At 41.6% G+C, this 22,262-nt stretch overlaps 1 protein-coding gene across 1 annotated transcript in view; it reads left to right on the plus strand.

Moving 5' to 3' along the window:
- The first annotated feature begins 5,373 nt into the window (after positions 1-5,373).
- The window catches only part of LOC101404040 (large ribosomal subunit protein eL8-like), a 29,003-nt gene continuing 12,114 nt past the window's right edge, over positions 5,374-22,262 (plus strand). The window contains 2 exon segments of the mRNA XM_014791187.2: positions 5,374-5,542; positions 8,267-8,325. Of these exon segments, the coding sequence (XP_014646673.2) occupies positions 5,374-5,542; positions 8,267-8,325 (228 nt within the window).

Consider the following 22,262-nt stretch of genomic DNA (forward strand, 5'->3'; position numbering starts at 1 on the left):
TGGCTAATCTCATCATTTTCTTAACAGTTCCTGGAAGAGCCTTTCCCCGTCTTGTTCATACAAATTTATACTTGGATTTCATTTTTCCTACACTTGTCAACTATGCAACTTTAGCACTTTTAGGAAATATTACTCTTTCTACAAGAGATGTACTGTTCAGGAAATCTTGGCCTTTTTTTCCATCACATCTTGTCATTTAAAATAAGTCAGTAGGGCTTCAGTTCTTCAACACTGGGCTGTGGATCATCTATTTCATTATTTGCAGGTCAGGGAAACAACTCCTTTCATGCCTTAAAGGCAGCTGAAGATATACCAAATCTATGCCTTAAGGCTTGTGTCTTATCTGTAGCTGCTTTGCAAGGACCAACACTGAAAAGTGTAAAAACTATCATGGTGGTGAGGCAAAAAAGGATATGACCCAGAAGAAAAATGAAAATGCACTTCAACGGAGAGCCGTCCACTTTCTCCTTCATACCATCTTGCGAGCAGCAGAGAAGGCTGGAACTGCCACACGGTTGTTTCCTGACTCGGTGGTGATCCCTCCTAGTGCACAAGTGCCTGCACGGGCACCGTGTGTCCTACAGCTCCATGAGCATCCACAGGCCAAAATTTTTGATATGGAATATTTTTTATGTTCTTTTTTTTGTTTTTTATGAGGAAGATCAGCCCTGAGCTAACATCCGTGCTAATCCTCCTCTTTTTGCTGAGGAAGACCTGCTCTGAGCTAACATCTATTGCCAATCCTACTCCATTTTTTTTTCCCCAAAGCCCCAGTAGATAGTTGTATGTCATAGTTGCACATCCTTCTAGTTGCTGTATGTGGGATGCTGCCACAGCATGGCCTGACAAGTGGTGCGTCAGTGTGTGCCAGGGATCCGAACCGGGGCCGCCAGCAGCAGAGCACGTGCACTTAACCACTAAGCCATGGGGCCGGCCCTGGAATATTTTTTAAAACCACCAAACCCTATGTAGCCTCAAGGATCACTCTTCTACCCCAAACACTAGAGCTGAGTGGACCATCAAGCCTTCCTTATCATTTCTGTAAAAAATGTCACCTCCCAAGCCAGAGTTGTTTCCTGGGATAGCTGCTCAAAAATTGTTGACAACTGCCTGTCCTTTGGACTTTAATATTCAGAGCCACTAATATGGTCTTTCATAACATTTTGCTGCAATTAATCACACATGGGGCAGGGAAAATAGCGGTGATATTTACTACAAATAAGAATTTGCATAGAAAAGGCACGAATGACCAACAAATAGAAAGATTTAAGAAAGGTTGGCTGTTTTAGCTCAAATTCATGAGAAATCACAATTTTGTCCTAATAAATATGAATCAGTGATGAGAGAAATGGAAGAAGGGCTTGTGGCTGGGATACCTCACAGTACTTAGAGTCTGTACTAAGAAGCCAGACTGGGGTGCAAAGTCATCCCAGAGTTCAGCTGTCTCATCAGACATGCTCTCAATGTATCTGTGAATTTTTATTCTGTGTATTTCAGTTGTACTTCTCAAGCAACACCACATCAACTTCTCTGGGGAAAATATTTTCTGTTGAAAATGCAGAACAGATTTAAAATATTTTGAGTGAATTTGGGTTTATGTTGGAGATAGATATACAAAACTCATAAAAAGTCCGTTTGCCTTCCTTTTCTTTTCTCAGGGTGAAGAGAGGGATCTAGGGGAAACACTGAACACCCCCTAATGTTTCCTCTTCTCTCCTGCCTGAACCCACCACTCAGCCCCTCTCACGAGGCTGAACCGTCTGCACAACGAGCCTGGAGAGGAACCGAGAGGACCAGAGCCCATGGGGGCCTTTTGCTTTTGTGAGCAGTCAGAACCATTTCCACCAAGACTGACCACCTCTGTGGCTGCCATACAGACCTCCTTGGAAGGGAAAAAAAGGAGAACTTGGCTTCAAAGTGTTGAGGGATAGCCTTCTTACCCAACTCTATTTGTTTTGGAGAAGGGCGGAAACGAGAAGTTTGCGTTTGAGCCAACTATAATTAATTCCTGCAGTAAAGCCCAAACCACGTTAGTTGTCTCATCTTCTGTCTTCTGTTTTCATGTTTCACTTGCTTCACTTTAGCTATTTGCCTGAGACAGGCAGACTATTCGTGTCTCCACAGGGCAGAGGAGCCCTGAAAGGAAGACCCAGGGCCCAAGCTTCGTGGGCCAAGTTCTCAGGCTCGTTTGCAGGATGACTTGGTAATAAGAGCAGATTCTGTTCAGCAGCAGTAACAGTAAAGACCACAGTGCCTTTTCTGTACGTTAACTCTTTCGAAACCCCACGCACACAGAGAAGCAGGGCTGCATCGTTATCCCCTTTTATGATGCAGGAAACAGACTTTTCTGAGTGGGGGATTGAGTGGCTTTTCTGTTTTCAGCACTGAGCTATAAAACTGTTAGGAATACAAGAAGAGCAAGAGACCTGGTCCCAGTTATTTCTACAGGAGTTCTCCATCTAATTGGAGAGTCAAGATTATTATAGAGGAAGCACTTATTGGGCAGTCAACGGCCTCACACACGAGGTTACATAGGTGCTAAGTGGTTTGGAGATACTCTAATGGATAGTACCCAGGGAGAGACTGCACGAGGACAGAGTAGTTGAGGTCTTCACTGAAGACTTGAACTGTATTTTGAAGGCTGGGTAAGACTTTTACAAGCAGAGGAAGTGGGAGGGGATGCATCCAGGGCACATGATATGACAGAACCCAGATGTCCATTACACACCTCATATGAGATGGAGAGAAGCCCAGCTTACTCAGACCAAACGCTGGGGAAGGAATCATGGCGAGACAGGATTTCCTTGGTTCCTAAGTCTGGGAATGGGTCTGAGAGTTTCTATCCTCTCCCTGCCTCACAAGAGACTCTGTGTGGAGACACGGCCTAGTGTGTGGCATTCTTTCCACTGTCCTTCCAGCACTGCAGAAACAGAATGTGAGATTCTCCATTTGCAGCCTTGTTGCAGTTAGGGACCTGAGTCTGGTTTGTGTTCAGCAGATTAGACACCCTCGAGTGGGCTCTGGGGCCTAAGTGAGGCGTGGGCCCCAGCTGGCTGCTCTGGCAGGCGCAGTTGTGGGGGTGTCTGTCGGGTGGAGGGCCCAGGACAAGCCAATGGCCGGGAGGAAGTTGAGCACTGGGCCCCACGCCATCCATTTGCTGCTGCAGATTGCAACAGTGTGATTTGGGTCTGGAACCAGGAGAGAAGTTGTGGCCTCTGGGCCGATGGAGGCAGAAGAGAGGTTCAGAGCTGGAAGCTTCCAAATCTGAGGAGAGGCAGAAGCTTCCTCGGTGGCCTGGTTCTGAAGCGTGGCTTTGGGAGTCATTTGTGAACCTTGTGTCTGTTTCCTCAACTCTTACATCATACTGTAAGCTGTTGAAAATCCTGTAATAAATCTCTTCCTGCTAATACTAAGCTACAGTGGATTTGTTCTCTGCAGCAGAACCCTGCTGATACAGCCTAACCCTTGTCTGACACGTCATGAGCAGTAGTGCATATTTTCAGCAACTGAAGATAAACAGAGTCGTACATGAAGCATGTTGCTCCCCTTGGAAAAGAGAAGCCAGTTTTATTATGAGACCTCCTAACTAAATTCATCACGGGAGCTGAGACCTACCGATGCTTGGCCAGACACAGCTTCCCAGATGGCCTCTGAGGTGTGCAACCAGAACTTCTGTAGAATCAACACAATAATCATCCCACTCTTGGTTTCTCATAGTTGGTTTGGTGCCAGGATAATTATATACTTCCCAGAAGGCAACCTCCTAGGAGAGAGGGAAAATGAATTTCCAACTGATAATTAATCTTGTCTTTTGCATCTAATTTAATCACTAAAGAAGTAAAGTTCTCCCACTCTTTCATTACCAAAGCATAGGTTGATCTGTCTGGGATTCTGTGGGGTACAGTCAAATTCTGGACAGAAGTGGGGTGTCTGGTGTCCTTCCTCCATGTTGCGCAGCAAACGAGACTCTAGCCCCGTGAAGGAAAAGAGAGGAGAACCCCAGGGCAGGGAAGTGCGTCCTCCCGGTTCCCGCCGGCCTTGGGTGTGTGCACGCTGTGTTGGCACACATGCCCTGGCGCATGGTGGTACTAAATGTGTGAGCAACGGGTCTGGTGAGGAAAGCACGCCACTCAATGGTCCACAGCATGGGGAACACTATCGCTGTCTTCCAGCGTTCGCTGGGCTGCCTCCATGATGTCTCTCCCTTTATGCCTAGTGGGTTCTCAGCTTTTGCTGAACTGTATTGCGTGTTCAACTCTCCTTGCCACAAACACTGCCCTAGTTGGGACCTCATTAGCTCTCCTGGCCCGGACTATTGCCGTGGTCCCTCACTCTCTCCAGCCTCCGGGTGCTTTGAAGAATTATTCATTGTTCAGGTTCTGTCTCTACCCTTAGGCTGTAAGCTCCCTGGAGTCAGGGACCATGTCTCTTTTTTTTTTTTTGAAATTTTTTTAATTTTTTTAAATTTTTTGTTTATTGCAGTAACATTGGTTTATAACATTGTATAAATTTCAGGTGTACATCATTATACTTCTATTTCTGCATAGATTACATCATGTTCACCACCCAAATACTAATTACAACCCATCACCACACACATGCACCGAATTATCCCTTTCGCCCTCCTCCCTCCCCCCTTCCCCTCTGGTAACCACCAATCCAATCTCTGTCTCTACGTGTTTGTTTATTGTTGTTATTATCTACTACTTAATGAAGGAAATCATACGGTATTTGACTTCTTCCCTTCTCCCTCTGACTTATTTCACTTTGCATAATACCCTCAATGTCCATCCATGTTGTCTTCCCTGGGATCTCTTGCAAAGTGCATCCCATGAAATAGGAGTGTTGATAGAAGAGAAGTGAGCTGCAAAAGAGAAAAACTCCAAAAAGCAAAACAAAGCAAAATAGTTAGCAGTCAGGAGCAAGGAGAGAAAGTTGGGGGCAAATTTCATCTTAATTTTTTAAAACTCACTTTTTGTCTTGTTTTTGTTTGTTTGTTTTTCAAACAGTGGCATTCCATAATGGAAAAATCTACCATACCTCACCAAATAGTAATTTCTTTGTTTAAGAGTTCGAGCAGTGGCTGCGGCCCACCTGTCCTGGGTGTTATGACAGGAGCCTCAGCTGTGATGTCACAGTCGCTCCGTGGTCTTTCTGGCCCATACACCCAGAGGTGGGCACCTCTAGAGCCACTCTTTGCTGTGTGAGCTTAGCCCCCAGGGTTTCCAATCTTTGATAAGCATTTAAAAAAACCCTGTGGAGCTTTAGAAACCCTTGAAGTCCCAGGGTGGGAGCCAGGCATCAGTATTTTTCAAGACCTCCAGGTAATTCTGTTGTGCAGCAAAGCTTGAGGACCACTGGGGCCTCGGCCTGATGGTAGAAGCTTCACTGAGGTCGCCTGTAGGAAATCAGAAGTATGAACAGTGGACTCGGACCCAGGCTCCCCCATCTTGGGAACCTGCATATTCAAGAGGTCAGATGGCCACGCAGAGGGCGCTGGCGCCCATTGCCGTAACGGACAAGCTGGCCCGTATGCACTCTGGTCAGTGCAGGGAGGAGGTTCCAAGGCTCACTGGGGGGAGAGGAGACCACCGTGAAAACAGACCTGTTGTGGGGGGAGGGACACTGACTGTCACACCATAGGCGTCCGAGTGTGGCCCATCTGTCAGTCACTCAGATTCCTTCTTTTGCTGGGATCATCCTACTTGCTACTAGGAAAGCACCAAGCTGCCCAGTGTCATGGGATTCCCACATCTTTGCCTCTTGAGTAATTAAGATAATAAGCAGAAGGCAAACCCACGAATTATTCTCAAGTAATGTGCCAAGAATGAGGGATTCCAAGGTTAATAATAGTTACTGTCCTTGAGAGTCTCTTAGATTAGTAGGGGAGTAGGAATATGTAAATAAATGCAGTACAATGTGATAATTCCATTGGAAAAGTTAGTATGTTACATGCTCAAGTAGTGGTAAAAATAAGTGCTAGCTTATCTTCCCGAGATGAACCCAGAAGTGTGCTGCGCACCTTACGTGGTCTTCTTTTTCCTGTCCCACGCACCTTGCGCATCCTGCAGATGAGGGAGTTGCAGTTCAAAGGTTACATGACTTGCCGAAGTCTCGCAGTTAGTGAGAGGCCGAGCTCCACCTGCTTCCAGAATACAAGGACCCATCCACTGCTCTCTTGCCTCCCGCTGCAATGGCACAGGCAGCAAGTCAGTGGAGGGTTCGTGGAAAGTTCCTGAAGGGAGAGGAGCCTGGATGGATTAATAGGAGCCCCTGGGAGAAGGATGATCTTAGGAAGAAAGCCAGTGCATCTGTCTTGTGCACTGCTGAGTGCCAGTGTCTGGCTCGTAGTAGGCAATGGATGTGCAGCGGGATGATTAAATGGAGAGGATTCCATGGGGGCATGAGCGCGAGGAGGTGTCAAAGAACTGCAAGCAGCTCTGTGTAGGTGCGGTTCAAGCTCAAGGGAGGCTGGGCTCCTGATGCAGCTGGAGAAGCAGGTGAAGGCCATGTCATTGCTGGTTTGTGTGGGCCTTAAAGAGTGCTGGCTTTATCCTATAGGTGATGGACTCCACCGAGGGGTTTAAAGCAGAGGCGTGACATGGCCATATTGGCTAGCTTTGTAGATGGATCACCTTGATATCTGGATGGACTTAAGGGAAGCAGAATAGGGGACGGGGACTAGCAGGAAGACTCTTGCACTGCTGTGGGCCTGAATAGAGACAGGGACAGGGGCACGAATTGGGGGGAACACAGATGTGAGCTAGGGAAGGGGCTTTGTATTGTCCATTAATATGCTCCTAATCTGGTACATAGAAGGGGCTGGATGACAGTGCACAACTGTCACTCCATTCAGACCACGGAAGAGATCAGGATACATTTCCAGAATATTTGGCTCTAACCATACATGTGACAAGAGGGTGACATGTCCATTGCAGTGCTCCACTCACTTAAAAAGAAGGTGACCTGCACTTCCACTCCTAGGTACACCTAAGAGAACTGAGAACACACATCCACCCAAAAACTTGTACACATATGTTTGTAGCAGCATTATCCAAAATAGACAAAAGATGGAAACAACCTAAATGTCCGTCAATGGACAAACGGATAAACAAATTGTGGTATATCCATATAATGGAATAGTATTCAGCGTTAAAAAGGAAGGCAGTACTGATATATGTTGTACATGAACAAGGATGAACCTTGGAAATGTATATATTAAGTGAAAGAAGACAGACACAAAAGGACACAGAATATGTGATTCCATTTATATGAAATATCCAGAAGAGGTAAATCCATAGATAATAGAAAGTAGATTTGTTGTTGCTGGGGGTTGGGAGGAGGGAGAAACAACGTGTGCAGGGTTTCTTTTTGGAGAGATGAAAATGTTCTGAAATTAGATGGTGGTGCTGGTTGCACAACTCTGTGAATATACTAGAAACACTGAATTATATACTTTAACAGGGTGAGTTTTATGGTATGTGATGTATATCTCAATAAAACTGTTATTTGAAAAAAAGAAAGTGAAAGCCTTGTTTATGGTCAAAAAAATATGAGGTGATTTTCTTTGATGGCAAGTTGGGGAGATGTATTCTCAGCGATATTTTATGTTGCTTTCGGGGCTTGTTTTCTGGAGGTCTGTAAGCACAGGCAGATGGTACCACAGGCCAGTGCACTGTCTGCCTCTTCCCTCTGTCCAGAGTTTCCCCAGAGAGTGAGTCACAGGGCTGGGACAGGAGCAGGTTGGGGAAATAGAGGGTCCGACGGCAAACTTCATTCCTGCCTGGCGCCCCTCTCTCGCAGCAGAGAAGCACCCACTAATCACCTCGTGCCCAAGGCCTCAGACCTTTTCACGTCCTTGTCCTCGGGGGGCTTCACTGCAATGTGACATAAAGGATGAGGGGTTTCCAAGCAAATGTGGCGACCACAATCCTCTGAATTTTCCTCTTCCCATCGTGAAATGAGAGATCCCATAAGATGCTCCTCAGCTCCTGCTGAGCTATCTAAGACTGAAAGTCTGTGACTCCTGGGGCTAAGACGACTCAGGAGTGGGGGATGCAGCTGTGATGGCAGGAGGGCAGACTGTAGGAGGCCCCCAACACTGGCCGACAGAGTTGATTCAGGTTCGCTGTCCCCTGAAAGGCAGAAGAATTCCTTCCTGGAAGGCCCATCTCACCTCCTTCTTCTGGGAGACCTGAGCCACTGTCTGAACCAAAGGGTGTGATTGGAGTCAGTAGATGCCCCCTGCTCTCTTTGTTGTGTTCAGGAAATGGCCACCAGAGACTGAAGCCACATCAGCTGGGCCAGAGCCTGAATGGTGCCCAGGTGGGAGTCTGTGGAATCTGGCCCTGGGAGCACATTCCCACTGGGAAGCCTTGTCAGTGTCTTGGTGTTGGCAGGGCAGTGTATAAGGGCAGGCTGCCTCTCAGCAGGGAGGTAGAGAGTACACACTGACGGGTGGAGAATCATTTAGGTATTGGTAGAGAGCACAGATAGAATGAAGTAGACACTAAGCTCTATTATTGTGAAAAAATTATCCACTCCCTCCGGTTAATTCAGTATTCTTTATGCAGCCTTTCCATGTTAAAAAAATTAAATGTACACACAAGTTTCAAAATATCTGTGAGAATAGAAATTTTATAGTCACACCTTCTTTTACTCCTTGCTGATAGTTAATATCCACAATGACCTTACAACCAAATCTAGTCATTTTCTTCATCCAGAAGCATAGAAAACGGATATGTTGTAGTTTTGAATATAAAAATGGGTAAGAGGAGGCAGAAGGACAGGGACCCTGAAAATTACCTTTTGGGGACGCTCAGAAGCAGAGATCAATAACACATGTAGTGAATCAGCAGATGAGATAAAGCTACCTGCAAGATCTTTTCTACAGTAGGTCCGTTACTGCCTCTCGAGGGCCTTCTAGAGGACCCCCCGGCCACACCCGCTCAGGCTGGGACCTTCTCCCCGTGGACTTGCAGCCAGGTGTTTGGAGAAGTTTTAGCTACCCCCTCAACTCGGGCCCTAGACCACAGCTGGTTATACAATTCTTTGAGAATGTGACTCTGCAAATAAGACTCAGCCCAGCCAACACGAATTTTAACAAAACCCCAGCACCATGGACCCTCCTCCTTCCTGGAGCCTCACTATGATGGGTGTGTGAGGACAGGAGGCAGCTCAAGGAAGACACACAGGGCAAAGCGGCTCTGGCATGTGGCTGAGACCATGGCCAACGGCCGAGTGAAGCAGACCTCTGTGGCAGTAGTAGCCATCCAACAAGAAGCAAATTGTATCAAGTTCAAAGACTAATGCAAATTCATACTTTGAGACTAAAGATATTTATGAAAATAAGCAAATGAATGACGAAGCTAGACTTGATCCTTTAAAGGCATCTGTTAAAATTAAAAACACTCTTTCAGGGGAGGGAGGGAGGGATAAATAGTGGAGCACAGAGGATTTTTAGGGCAGGGAAGCTACTCTGTATGACACAGTAATGGCGGCTACAGTCATTATACATTTGTCCAAACCCACAGAATGTACACCAGCAAGAGTGAACCTTAACGTAAACTATGGATTTTAGCGAATAAGAACATCTCAATATTGGTTCACCAATTGTAACAATGTCAACCACACTAAGCAAGATGTCAAGGGGGAACTGTGTGCAGGAGGGGAGGGGGCATATGTGAGCTCTCTGTATTTTCTGTTCAGTTCTTCTGTAAACCTAAAACTGCTCAAAAAAGAAGTCTATAAACTAAAAAAAAATACTCTTTGGCAAGATATAGCAATTTAATTTTTTTAGAAATAATTGCCTTTGTAGAGTGGAATCCTTTTGTAAACAATGATGCTAGGAATAGAGAACTGATGCCCACCATGTTGGCAAACTGGGAGAACGGGTCTTTTTTTTCTTTGATGGTGGTGATGGGCACATGTATAGGACACTAGAGTAAGATGCTGTATTTCCCACACACTTTAACACCAGCAAATTCCCCTTGGGTGTTTGTCTGAGTGTAGTTGGCAGACCCATGCATTAGATGTAATATGAATTAAGAAGTGCAAATCCTGGCCCTACCTGAAACTTGCCAGACTGGGGCTGGATCTCAGAAGCCTGCATTTGTAACCAACACTACAGGTAACTGTTAGCCACACTACAGTCTGAGACCCACTGCAGCGTTATTTCCAGCACACAGCCCAGTGTCTGCATTTGGTAGGTGCTCAATACAGAAGTGAATTTATGGAAGAGGCATGGAACCCCAGGCCGTTGAACAGGATCATTACAAGAAGTTGGGTAAGGGGCTGCCCGATGGCGTAGTGGTTAAGTGCGTGCACTCCGCTGCGGTGGCCTGGGGTTCGCAGGTTCGGATCCTGGGTGTGCACAGACGCACTGCTTGTCAAAGCCATGCCGTGGCGGTGTCCCATATAAAGTAGAGGAAGATGGGCACGGATGTTAGCCCAGGACCAAGCTTCCTGAGCAAAAAAAGAGGAGGATTGGCATCAGATGTTAGCTCAGGGCTCGTCTTCCTCACAAAAAAAAAAAAAAAGTGGTTGGGCAATGTGAGATTCCTTCGTGATCTAAAACTACCTATAGTTTATGCAAGCATGGGAGTAGAAAGGCGATATGTGCTTTATTGATAACCCACAGGAAAGCACACGGAATGATCTAGAGTTTTATAATCTGGCTGAATTCATGAGAGGAATCAGGGAAAATACTCGGTACTGGCCCACCTTTCCAGCAGTCACTTACTAAAGAGACTATGGCCCCTCCAGAGTGAGGCTGTTAGGTTCCAGTTGCAAACCGGAAGTTGTCTCCAGTGCTCTAAACCAAACTAGATTGAGGGATGCTGGAATAATATACTGGCTACAAGGTTTTCAAAGTTTCTAGGGTCACTCACTGTGATGAACTATTCATAAGAAGATAAGGTGGACTTGACAACAAAGAGCTCAAAGAGAAATCTAACAAGGGACTGTTCACCACAATTGATAACTGACAGCTTACTTCAGATGTGTTTGTTTGCTTATTTACTCACCAAATGTTTATTGAGCACCTACTGTGTCCCAGGCACTAGGGATACACCTGGGAATAACAAGACAAACAAGGTCTCTGTTCTCATGGAGCTTATAGAAGGAGACAGAGAATAAACAGCAAAATGAATTAATACCTTTGGATAGTGATAAGAGCTGAAGAAAGTGAAACAGGAGTCATGGCAGCAAGTGGAAATGCTATTTAGATAATGTGGTCAGAGCAGGGCCTCTGGGGAGGTAATATTTAAACTGACATCTGAATGACATAAAGAGCCAACCCTCTGAAGATTTAGAGCAGCAGCAGCAGCAACAGCAAGTGCAAAGGCCCTGGGGCATATTCTGGGAACAGAAAGAAGGTCAAGGTGATTGGAACATGGTCAGTTGGAGAGTAGAGTATAAAAGGAATTTGGAGAAGAAAGGAGTCAAGATTGTGTTCCAAGTATAATGGGAAACCATTAGAGGTTTTAAGCAGGGGAGTAATACATTCAGATTTAATTTTTGCAAGAACATTCTGCTAATTCTTCAGGTGGGTAGTAGGTTCACAAGTGTTATTTTATTATTGTGCTTCATAAACTATAAAATATAATGTTATAATATTGACAACATAGAGTGTTTTACAAGTAAAAACACTCTGTCTTCCGTATAGATAATAGTTTGTATAGGGGTAAGAGAAACATCAGGAGACCTGTGGAGGGATCAGTTAGAGAAGTTACGGAGGGCTCAGACTTGGATGGCAGTGACGGAGATGGAAAGAAGCAGACAGATTCACAAGGTGTTTTGGAGACAAAAAGACAGGACTGACTTACTGATGAACTAGATGTGGAGGAATGATGAAAAAATGAGAAGAACCAAGGATAACTCAGATTTTTGTCTTGAACAGCTAGGTGGATGGTGAAGGTATTTACTCAGATGAGGAAGACTGAGGTGAAGGAAAATTAGGGAACATGTTTAGGGGAAAGACTTCAAACTTCTGTTTTGACCATGCTAAGTTTGAGATGCCTATTCTTTTTCTAAAGGAGATGTGAAGTAGGAAGCTAGACACAGAAATCTGTTACACAGCATTGAGATCAGGGCTAGAGACATAAATGATAAAGTGATTGGAATAGGTATGGTAAGTGTACAGACTCAGAATCTCAGTTTCTAACTGGTGATTCTAGTCCATTTATATTTATTGCCATTTCTGATACATTTGGATTTATTTGTACCTTCTTATTTTCAGCTATTTTTACCATGTCTTTTCTTTACTCCTTTTTTCTTTATTCTGTAGGGTTCATTTTATTCCCCTTTGTCCTCTTTACTGGTTTGAAAGTCATAGTTTTATTATATTTTATTTTTATGCTTTTAATGTTTACCTTTAAATTTTTATTGTGGCAAAATATACAAAACATAAATTTACCATTTTAACCATTTTTAAGTGTACAGTTCAGCAGCATTAAGTACATTCACATTGTTGTGAATGGTTATCACTTCTGTCTATTTCCAGAAATTCTTCATTATCCCAAATGGAAACTGCAGCCATTAAACAATAACTCCCCACTCCCTCCACCCCCCAGCCCCTGGTAACCACTATTCTATTTTCTGTCTTTATGAATTTGATGATTCTAGGTACCTCATACAAGTGGAATCACACAATACTTGTCTTTTTCTATCTGAAATATTTAACATAGTGTTTTCAAGGTTTATCCACATTGGAGTATATATCAGAATTTTATTCTTTTTTTATAGCTGAAGATGTATATACCACATTTTGTTTATCCATTCATCTGTTGATGGAAACTTGCGTTATTTCCACCTTTTGACTATTATGAATAGTTCTGCAGTGAACACTGGCGTGCAAGTATCTGTTCAAGTCTCTGCTTTCAATTCTTTTGAGTATATACCTAGAGTGAAATTGCTAGATCATATGGTAATTCTATTTTTAATTTTCTGAGGAATCATCAAACTGTTTTTTTGCAGTAGATGCACCACATTACATTCTTAACAGCAATGCACAAAGGTTCCAATTTTTCCACATTCTCACCAACACTTATAATTTTGTTTTTTTTGACAGTAGCCAGCCTGATGGGTGTGAAGTGGTATCTCATTGCATTTTGATTTGCATTTCCATAATGGCTAGTGATATTGAACATCTTTTCGTGTGTTCCTTGGCCATTTATGTATCTTCTTTGGAGAAATATCTGTTCAAGTTCTTTGTCCATTTTTGAATTAGGTTGTTTGGTTTTTTATTGTTGAGTTGTATGTGTTCTTTATATATCCTGGATATTAATCCCTTATCAGATAAATGATGTGAAAATATTTTCTCCCATTCTGTGGGTTTTCTTTTCGCTCTCTTGATAGTGTTCTTTAATGTACAAAAGTTTTTAATTTTGATGAAATACAATTTATCCATTTTTTCTTTTGTTGCCTGTGCTTTTGGTGTCATATCCAAGAAATCATTGCTAAATCCAATGTCATGAAGATTTTACCCTATGTTTTCTTCTAAGAATTTTTTAGGTTTAGCTCTTACATTTAGATCTCTGATCCACTTTGAGTTAATTTTTTATATGTGGTACAAGGTAAGTGGTTACCCTTAAATTTTAACATGAATTTTTGACCAACCAAAATCTAAACTTAACCAATATTTCTAAAGAAATTAAATTGCTACTTAGAATACTTTAATCATCTCATTTTTTTATTGATGTTTTAATGGTTTTTAACATTGTGAAATTTTGGGTTGTGCATTTTTGTTTGTCCATCACCATATATATGACTCCCTTCACCCCTTGTGCCCACCCCCCACCCCCATTGCCCCTGGTAACCACAGTACAGTTTTCTCTGTCCATGTGTTGGTTTATATTCCACATATGAGTGAGATCATACAGTGTTTGTCTTTCTCTTTCTGGCTTATTTCACTTAACATAATACGCTCCAGGCCCATCCATGTTGTTGCAAATGGGATGATTTTGTCTTTTTTTATGGCTGAGTAGTATTCCCTTGTATATATATACCACATTTTCTTAATCCAGTTGTCAGTTGAGGGACACTTAGGTTGCTTCCACTTCTTGGCTATGGTGAATAATGCTGCAATGAACATAGGGGTGCATAAACCTCTTTGGATTGTTGATTTCAGGTTCGTTGGATAGATTCCCAGTAATGGGATGGCTGGGTCATAGGGCATCTCTATTTTTAAGTCTTTGAGGAATCTCCATACCGTTTTCCATAGAGGTTACACCAGTTTGCATTCCCACCAGCTGTGTATGAGAGTTCCTGTTTCTCCACATCCTCTCCAACACTTGTTGTTTTTTGTCTTGGTGATCATAGCCATTCTAACGGGCGTGAGGTGGTATCTTAGTGTTGTTTTGATTTGCATTTCCCTGATGATTAGTGATGTTGAACATCTTTTCATGTGCCTATTGGCCATCTGTATATCTTCCTTGGAGAAGTGTCTGTTCATTTCCTTTGCCCATTTTTTGATCGGGTTGTTTGTTTTTTTGTTGTTCAGTTGTGTGAATTCTTCATATATTATGGAGATCAACCCCTTGTCAGATGTATGTTTTGCAAATATTCTCTCCCAGCTGGTGGGTTGTCTGTTCATCTTGATTCTGGTTTCATTTGTCTTATAGAAGCTCTTTAATCTGATAAAGTCCCACTTGTTTATTTTTTCTTTAGTTTCCCTAGTCTGGGTAGGCGTGTCATCCAAAAAGATTCCTTTATAATCAATGTCAAATAGTGTCTTGTCTATATTTTCTTCCATGAGTTTTATAGTTTCAGGTCTCACCTTCAGGTCTTTGATCCATTTTGAGTTAATTTTTGTGAATGGCGATAGCACATGGTCCACTTTCATTCTTTTGCATGTGGCTGTCCAGTTTTCCCAACACTGTTTATTGAAGAGACTTTCCTTTCTCCATTGTATGTTCTTAGCACCTTTGTCGAAAATTAGCTGTCCATATATGTGTGGTTTTATTTCTGGGCTTTAAATTCTGTTCCATTGATCTATGTGTCTGTTTTTGTGCCAGTACCATGCTGTTTTGATTACTATTGCTTTGTAGTATGTTTTGAAGTCAGGGATTGTGATGCTTCCTGCTTTGTTCTTTTTTCTTAGGATTTCTTTATCTATTCGGGGTCTTTTGTTGCCCCATATAAATTTTAGTATTCTTTTTTTCTGTTTCTGTGAAGAATGTCATTGGGATTCTGATTGGGATTGCATTGAATCTGTAGATTGCTTTAGGTAATATAGACATTTTAACTATGTTTATTCTTCCAATCCATGTGCATGGGATATCTTTCCATTTCTTTATGTCATCATGGATTTCTTTCAATAATGTCTTGTAGTTCTCATTGTATAGGTCCTTCACCTCCTTGGTAAGATTTATTCCTAGGTATTTTATTCTTTTTGATGCAATTGTAAATGGTATTATCTTTTTGAGCTCTCTTTCTGTTAGTTCATTATTAGCATACAGAAATGCAACCGATTTATGTAGATTGATTTTGTACCCTGCAAATTTGCTGTAGTTGTTGATTGTTTCTAACAGTTTTCCAACAGATTCTTTAGGGTTTTCTATATATACAATCATGTCATCTGCAAATAGTGAGAGTTTCACTTCTTCGTTACCTATTTGGATTCCTTTTATTCCTTTTTCTTGCCTAATTGCTCTGGCCAAAACCTCCAGTACTATGTTGAACAGGAGTGGTGAGAGTGGGCAGCCCTGCCTTGTTCCTGTTCTCAGAGAAATGGCTTTCAGTCTTTCCCCGTTGAGTATGATGTTGGCTGTGGGTTTGTCATAAATAGCCTTTATTATGTTGATGTACTTTCCTTCTATTCCCATTTTGTTGAGAGTTTTTATCATAAATGGTTTTTGTATCTTGTCAAATGCCTTCTCTGCGTCTATTGAGATGATCATGTGGTTTTTATTCTTTGTTTTGTTGATGTGATGTATCACGTTGATTGATTTGCGGATGTTGAACCATCCCTGCGTCCCTGGTATAAATCCCACTTGATCATGGTGTATGATCTTTTTAATGTATTGTTGTATTCGGTTTGCCAATATTTTGTTGAGGATTTTTGCATCAATGTTCCTCAGCAATATTGGCCTGTAATTTTCTTTCTTTGTATTGCCTTTGTCTGGCTTTGGTATTAGGGTGATGTTGGCCTCGTGGAATGATTTAGGAAGTGTTCCATCTTCCTCTATTTTTGGAATAGTTTGAGAAGGAGGGGTATTAAATCTTCTTTGAATGTTTGGTAAAATTCACCAGAGAAGCCATTTGGTCCTGGACTTTTATTTTTTGGGAGGTTTTTGATTACTATTTCAATCTCTTTACTTGTGATTGGTCTATTCAGATTCTTCATTTCTTCCTGGTTCAGTTTCGGGAGGTTGTATGAGTCTAAGAATGTATCCATTTCTTCTAGATTGTCCAATTTGTTGGCATATAATTTCTCATAGTATTCTCTTATAATCCTCTGTATTTCCATGGTATCCGTTGTAATTTCCCCTCTTTCAGTTCTTATTTTATTTACTTGAGACTTTTCTCTTTTTTTCTTAGTAAGCCTGGCTAAGGATTTGTCGATTTTGTTTATCTTCTCAAACAACAAACTCTTTGTTTCATTAATCCTTTCTACTGTTCTTTTGGTCTCAATTTCATGTATTTCTGCTCTGATTTTTATTATTTCTCTCCTTCTGCTGACTTTGGGCTTTGTTTGTTCTTCTTTTTCTAGTTCTGTTGGGTGTAATTTAAGGTTGCCTATTTGGGCTTTTTCTTGTTTGTTAAGGTGGGCTTGGATCGCTATGAGTTTCCCTCTCAGGACTGCTTTTGCTGCATCCCATATGGTTTGATATGCCATATTATCATTTTCGTTTGTTTCCAGATAGTTTTTTATTTCTCCTTTAATTTCATCAATGATCCATTGGTTGTTCAGTAGCATGTTGTTTAATCTCCACATTTTTGTCACTTTCCCATTTTTTTTTCATGGTTCATTTCCAGTTTCATAGCATTATGGTCTGAAAAAATGCTTGTTATGATTTCAATCTTCTTAAATTTATTGAGGCTTGCTTTGTTTCCCAACATATGGTCTATCCTAGAGAATGTTCCATGTGCACTTGAGAACAATGTGTAGTTAGCTGTTTTTGGATGGAGTGCTCTATATATGTCTACTAGGTCCATCTCGTCCAGTTTTTCATTTAAGTCTACTATTTCTTTATTGACTTTTTGTCTGGATGATCTATCCATTGGTGTAAGTGGGGTGTTAAGATCCCCTACTATTATTGTGTTGTTGTTAATGTCTCCTTTTAGGTTTGTTAATAGTTGCTTTATGTACTTGGTGCTCCTATGTTGGGTGCATATATATTTATAAGTGATATGTCTTCTTGGTGGAGTGTCCCTTTTATCATTATATATTTCCCTTCTTTGTCTTTCTTAACCTGTTTTATCTTGAAGTCTACTTTGTCTGATATGAGTATGGCAACACCTGCTTTCTTTTGTTTGCCATTAGCTTGGAGTATTGTCTTCCATCCTTTCACTCTGAGCCTGTGCTTGTCTTTAGTGCTAAGATGTGTTTCCTGAAGGCAGCATATTGTTGGGTCTTGCTTTTTAATCCATCCTGCCACTCTGTATCTTTTGATTGGGGAGTTCAATCCATTTACATTTAGGGTAATTATTGATATATGAGGGCTTAATGTTGCTGTTTTGTCACTTATTCTCTGGTTCTTTTGTGTTTCCTTTGTTTCTTGTCCCATTTGTTTCGGACTGCCAATTCAGTTTGGTTGTTCTGTCTTATGACTCTTCTAGTTTTCTCTTTGTTTATCATATGTGGTTTTGTTTTTAATCATCTCATTTTATCTTATTTTTGTCCAGTATGTTAGCTCCATCTTGGTTTGACACCTCTGAATTAAAAATTGTTATTATCATTTTCTATATTGTCATCATTTCTTTACATTTACTCAACTTTATCAACTTCTTTGATCACTATTGCTTGCTGAAGCCTATTACTCTTTCCTTTTGAGTCAAATTAATTATAATTCCAGAATTATAATTTTAAATAGTTCTCTCAGAGAGGCTTGTTAATGGTAAACTCTCCTAGTTTCTATCTAATAATTTACTTTGTCCTTACTGCTGAATGATATTTAAGCTAGATATACAATTATAGATTGATATTTTTCCTCAGCTGGTTAAAACTATTTTTCTATTGTCTTCTGGCTTCTATTATTGCATTTGAGAAGTCATTCTAATTAACATGCCTTTGTAGATGATGCGTCTTTTTTTTCCTTTTTTAAATGGGAATTATAGTTTTGTTTTTTTTTTTTTTGAGGATGATTGGCCCTGAGCTAACATCTGTTGCCAGTCTTCCTTCTTTTTTTCTTTTTTCTCCCCAAAGCCCCAGTAGATAGTTGTATGTCATAGTTCTACATGCTTCTAGTTGCTCTATGTGGGACACCTCCTCAGCATGGCTTGATGAGCGGTGTGTAGGTCCACGCCCAGGATCTGAACTGGTGAACCCCTGGCCACCGAAGCAGAGCATGTGAACTTAACCACTATGCCACCAGGCCAGCCCCCTGATGCATCTTTTTTCTATGGCTGCTTTTAGGATCTCTTTTTCTCTTTGGTGTTCTGCAGTTTCACCGTGATGTGACTAATTGTAGATTTATTTTTATTTATCCTACTTGGGACTTGTGATTTCTGAGTCTGAGAATTTATGTCTTTCATTACTTCTGGAAAGTTTTGAGATGTTCTTATTCTACCCTCCATGTTTCTTAAGCCCGCTTTCCTATTTTCCATCTCTTTATCTCTCAGTGCTACTTTCTGAGTGATTTCCTTTGATTTATCTTCCAGTTCAGTAATTATCTCTTCAACTGTACCCAATTCATTGTTTAATTCATTCAAGAGGTCTTCATTTTAATGGCATGGTTTTTAATTTCTAGAAGTTCTATTCCAGTCTTTTTCAAGTCTACCTATCCTTTTTATTGAGGAGAGTCTTGTTTATTTTTTTCAGTTTCAGTTTCTTTACTTATATTCTTAATAATTTAAAACACATTTATTTTGAAATCTTTCAGACTCCCAGACCAAGAAATCTTTATCATCTTCCTTTGTATATTTTTCTAATCAACTTTTTCACTGAAGATATAGCCCTTTGAACATTCTCAGGTTTACCCACATAAAATTTTAACATCCTGTCTTATTTGTGTCCACTACCTCTTAGTCTGTCCACATACGAGCACCAAAATTTAAGCCCCTAGATTACCAAGAAACTTCACCCAGCTCCCAACCTCATCCAGACTGGCAATGAGAGTATAAATCATGAAGCCTTAGGGAGGGCCCAGGATCAAGCCCAGAGGTACTCCAGCATTTAGAGGTCAGACTCAGAAAGAGAAGAAAACAAAGGAAGCCAAGAAGGTGTGGTAAGCAGGGAGAAAAGAAAACAGAAGAGTGTGATGTCACAGAAAAAAAGAGAAAAGAGTGTGTCAAGAAAGAGGGAGTGGCTAACTGTGCCAAATACTGCTAAGAAGCCAAATAAAATGAGGACAGAGAAGTGATGACTGGATGTGGCAAGAATGGAAGGCGAAGAAGCGGAGGCAGTGATTACAGAAAGTTCTTTTGAGACTGTGAAGGGGGCAGAGAAATAAGGTAGAGGAGATAATGGATTGGGATCAAGGGGGAGTTTATAAATAAAGGAGGTACTATATACTAGAGCATATGTATGTTCTATTAGGCATAATTTAGAGAAGATAGAACCTTACAATGCAGAAGAGAGAGAGGTGAGTAAGTTCCCTCCAGGTGCCAGGTCCTTGGGAACGTGGGAGGGATGGATTCTCTGACTGGAGCCAGGACATGCCACCAACTGTAACAGAAGGAGTGAAGAATAGGGGGCCAACACAGGGGGATGGAAGACTGGAGGTGGGGAAACAGGGAGGTCCAGTCAAAGGATGTAAGTTAAGGTCATTGGTTGAGAGTAAGGGCAGGAATGGAAGTCTTGATAGTGTGAGGGAAGGCCAGGTCTGAAACGGTCACTTGTAAAGTGGGTGATATTAGTGATGTTTAGTGACTCTCAGCATGAAAGTAAAGTTCTCTTTGCTTCCACCAGATTTCCATGTCTTAGAGAAGAATTACTGTGTTTGAGTACATTGGCTTTTCTGAGGAGTATAAGCTGTGGGCACTCGAGAGCCTGGTAGAGCCCAGAATGTCAGTGCTCAGTGGCGTAGCCCAGATGGGTGTGGGCAGGACAGAAAAGAACTGAGGTGAGGGCATCTTTATGCTTGGTATGAAGGCCATTGGCCGTTGTCCCTTGTGCCCCCTTGGCCCTCTGAGGAAAGGAATATAGAGGTGTGAAGTTCTGGGATCCTACACCCCTGACTATATCTAACGCCCTGGTTTCTGACAAGATGGGTAAACTTAAGATATAATCATAAGATATTTACTTTTCTACAAAGTAAAAATAAAAAAGTTTGTTTTAAAAGGTATCCCTTGATTGCATTAAATGGGGTTGTTTTAACTGGGTCTTATATACAACAAAAACTGTACAGATTTTTTTTAAACAACTTTATTAAGATATAGTTCACATACCATACAATTCACCCAAATAAAATGTAAAATTCAGGAATTCTTAGTATATTAACAAAGTTGGGCAACCATTACCACAATAAATTTTAGAACATTTTTACCACTCCCTAAAGAAACCCCAAGTCTTGGCTATTGGATGAAGAGGATGTGGTATATACATAGAATGGAATACTGCTCAGCAATAAAAAAGACAAAATCGTGCCATTTGTGACAACATGGATGGACCTGGAGGGTATTATGCTAAGTGAAATATGTCAGACAAAGACAAATATGGTATGATGTCACTCATATGTGGAAGATAAACAAACACATGGATAAAAGAACGTATTGGTGGTTACCAGAGGGGAAGGGGGCACGGGGAGGGTGAAAGGGGTAAAGGGCACATGTGTACAGTGACAGATGGAAACTAGACTTTTGGTGGAGAACACGACGAAGTCTACACACAAGCTGAAACATAATAATGTACACTTGAAATTTACAAAATGTTATAAAGCAATATGACTTCAACAAAATAATTCAAAACAAAAGAATCCCCATAGGCATTAGCATATGTGGCCTTTTGTGCCTGACTTCTTTCACGTAGTGTCATGTTTCCCAGGTTCACCCATGTTGTAGCATGTATGAGTACTTCATTCCTTTTATATCAAATAATATTTTATTGTGTGGATACATCACATTTTATTTGTTCATTCATCAGTTGATGGTCATTTGGGTTGTTTCCACTTTTAGATTACAGATGTTTTTAAAACAATTCAAAACACAATTTCTCGACTCACTGCTCCAGTGGGAAAATGCACACCAGACTCACTTTGGTTAAACCTGTGTTCGTGGCTGGAGCCGACAGGAGCCTCCCACACCTGCCCCTCCCTGTGAGGTCATGCCACAGCAATGTCAGTTATTAGGAATAATGTTCAATTAGGACCACACACTAAATGGAATGTGAGCCTAACTTTTCTTGACACACTTGTCAATTTGGCTTTAAAATCTACCCTAAGAAAATGACAATCAGACCTGACAGGCCTCAATCTAGCTTCGGTTAGATCTGGTTTTTAAAAAACTCCATGACTCAATGTTGCCCCATTGTGCAACATTTTTCTAATTTGATAAATTGACCTTCATTGTATGATCAGATAGTGACATGAAAAATATTGATTTTGCAACAGATTATAGTTGCATCTTGGAAACATCTTAATACCAGGTGCAGGAGGTAAAACTTGTTTATTTAACTTCAATTTAAGGCAAGTTTCCCCCAAAGACATGATGAACAACGGGTGGGTCCCAGTCCCTCGAAGTTCATCCACTTCCCAGGGGCCTCTGTGCACCCTCAGGGTGTCCTCCTGTTTCTCTGGTTTCTCTCCTGCTGTTGGGGCCCACGCAGAGAAGACCAATGGAAAGCAGATATTGCGCAAAGATCAGCAGGCCTAAACGCTGACTTTCCAAATCTTGGGCAATGTGAAGATAAGGTTACTGCAAGTGGCAAGCCTCAATCTACTGGAAAAAGTAAAACAGAAGTGACTGTGTTCTCTGGAAGGCAAGGCTCTGAGTGCAGAGTGTCTCATGCTTTCGAAGTAGGAAAGTGTCCACAGCTAATATTTGGATGGGCCCACATCACACATCTTTCTCACTGAAGCCTGGGCCTATCCCATCAGAGACAAAGGGCCCTTGCTGTGCACCTGTGGAGAGGGGAGTTTAGCTGAGGAAGGCAGGGCCAGCCT

The sequence above is a fragment of the Ceratotherium simum genome, chromosome 10 (assembly GCF_057802395.1).
Source record: "Ceratotherium simum simum isolate JZ-2026a chromosome 10, ASM5780239v1, whole genome shotgun sequence".
NCBI classification, from domain to species: Eukaryota; Metazoa; Chordata; class Mammalia; order Perissodactyla; family Rhinocerotidae; genus Ceratotherium; species Ceratotherium simum.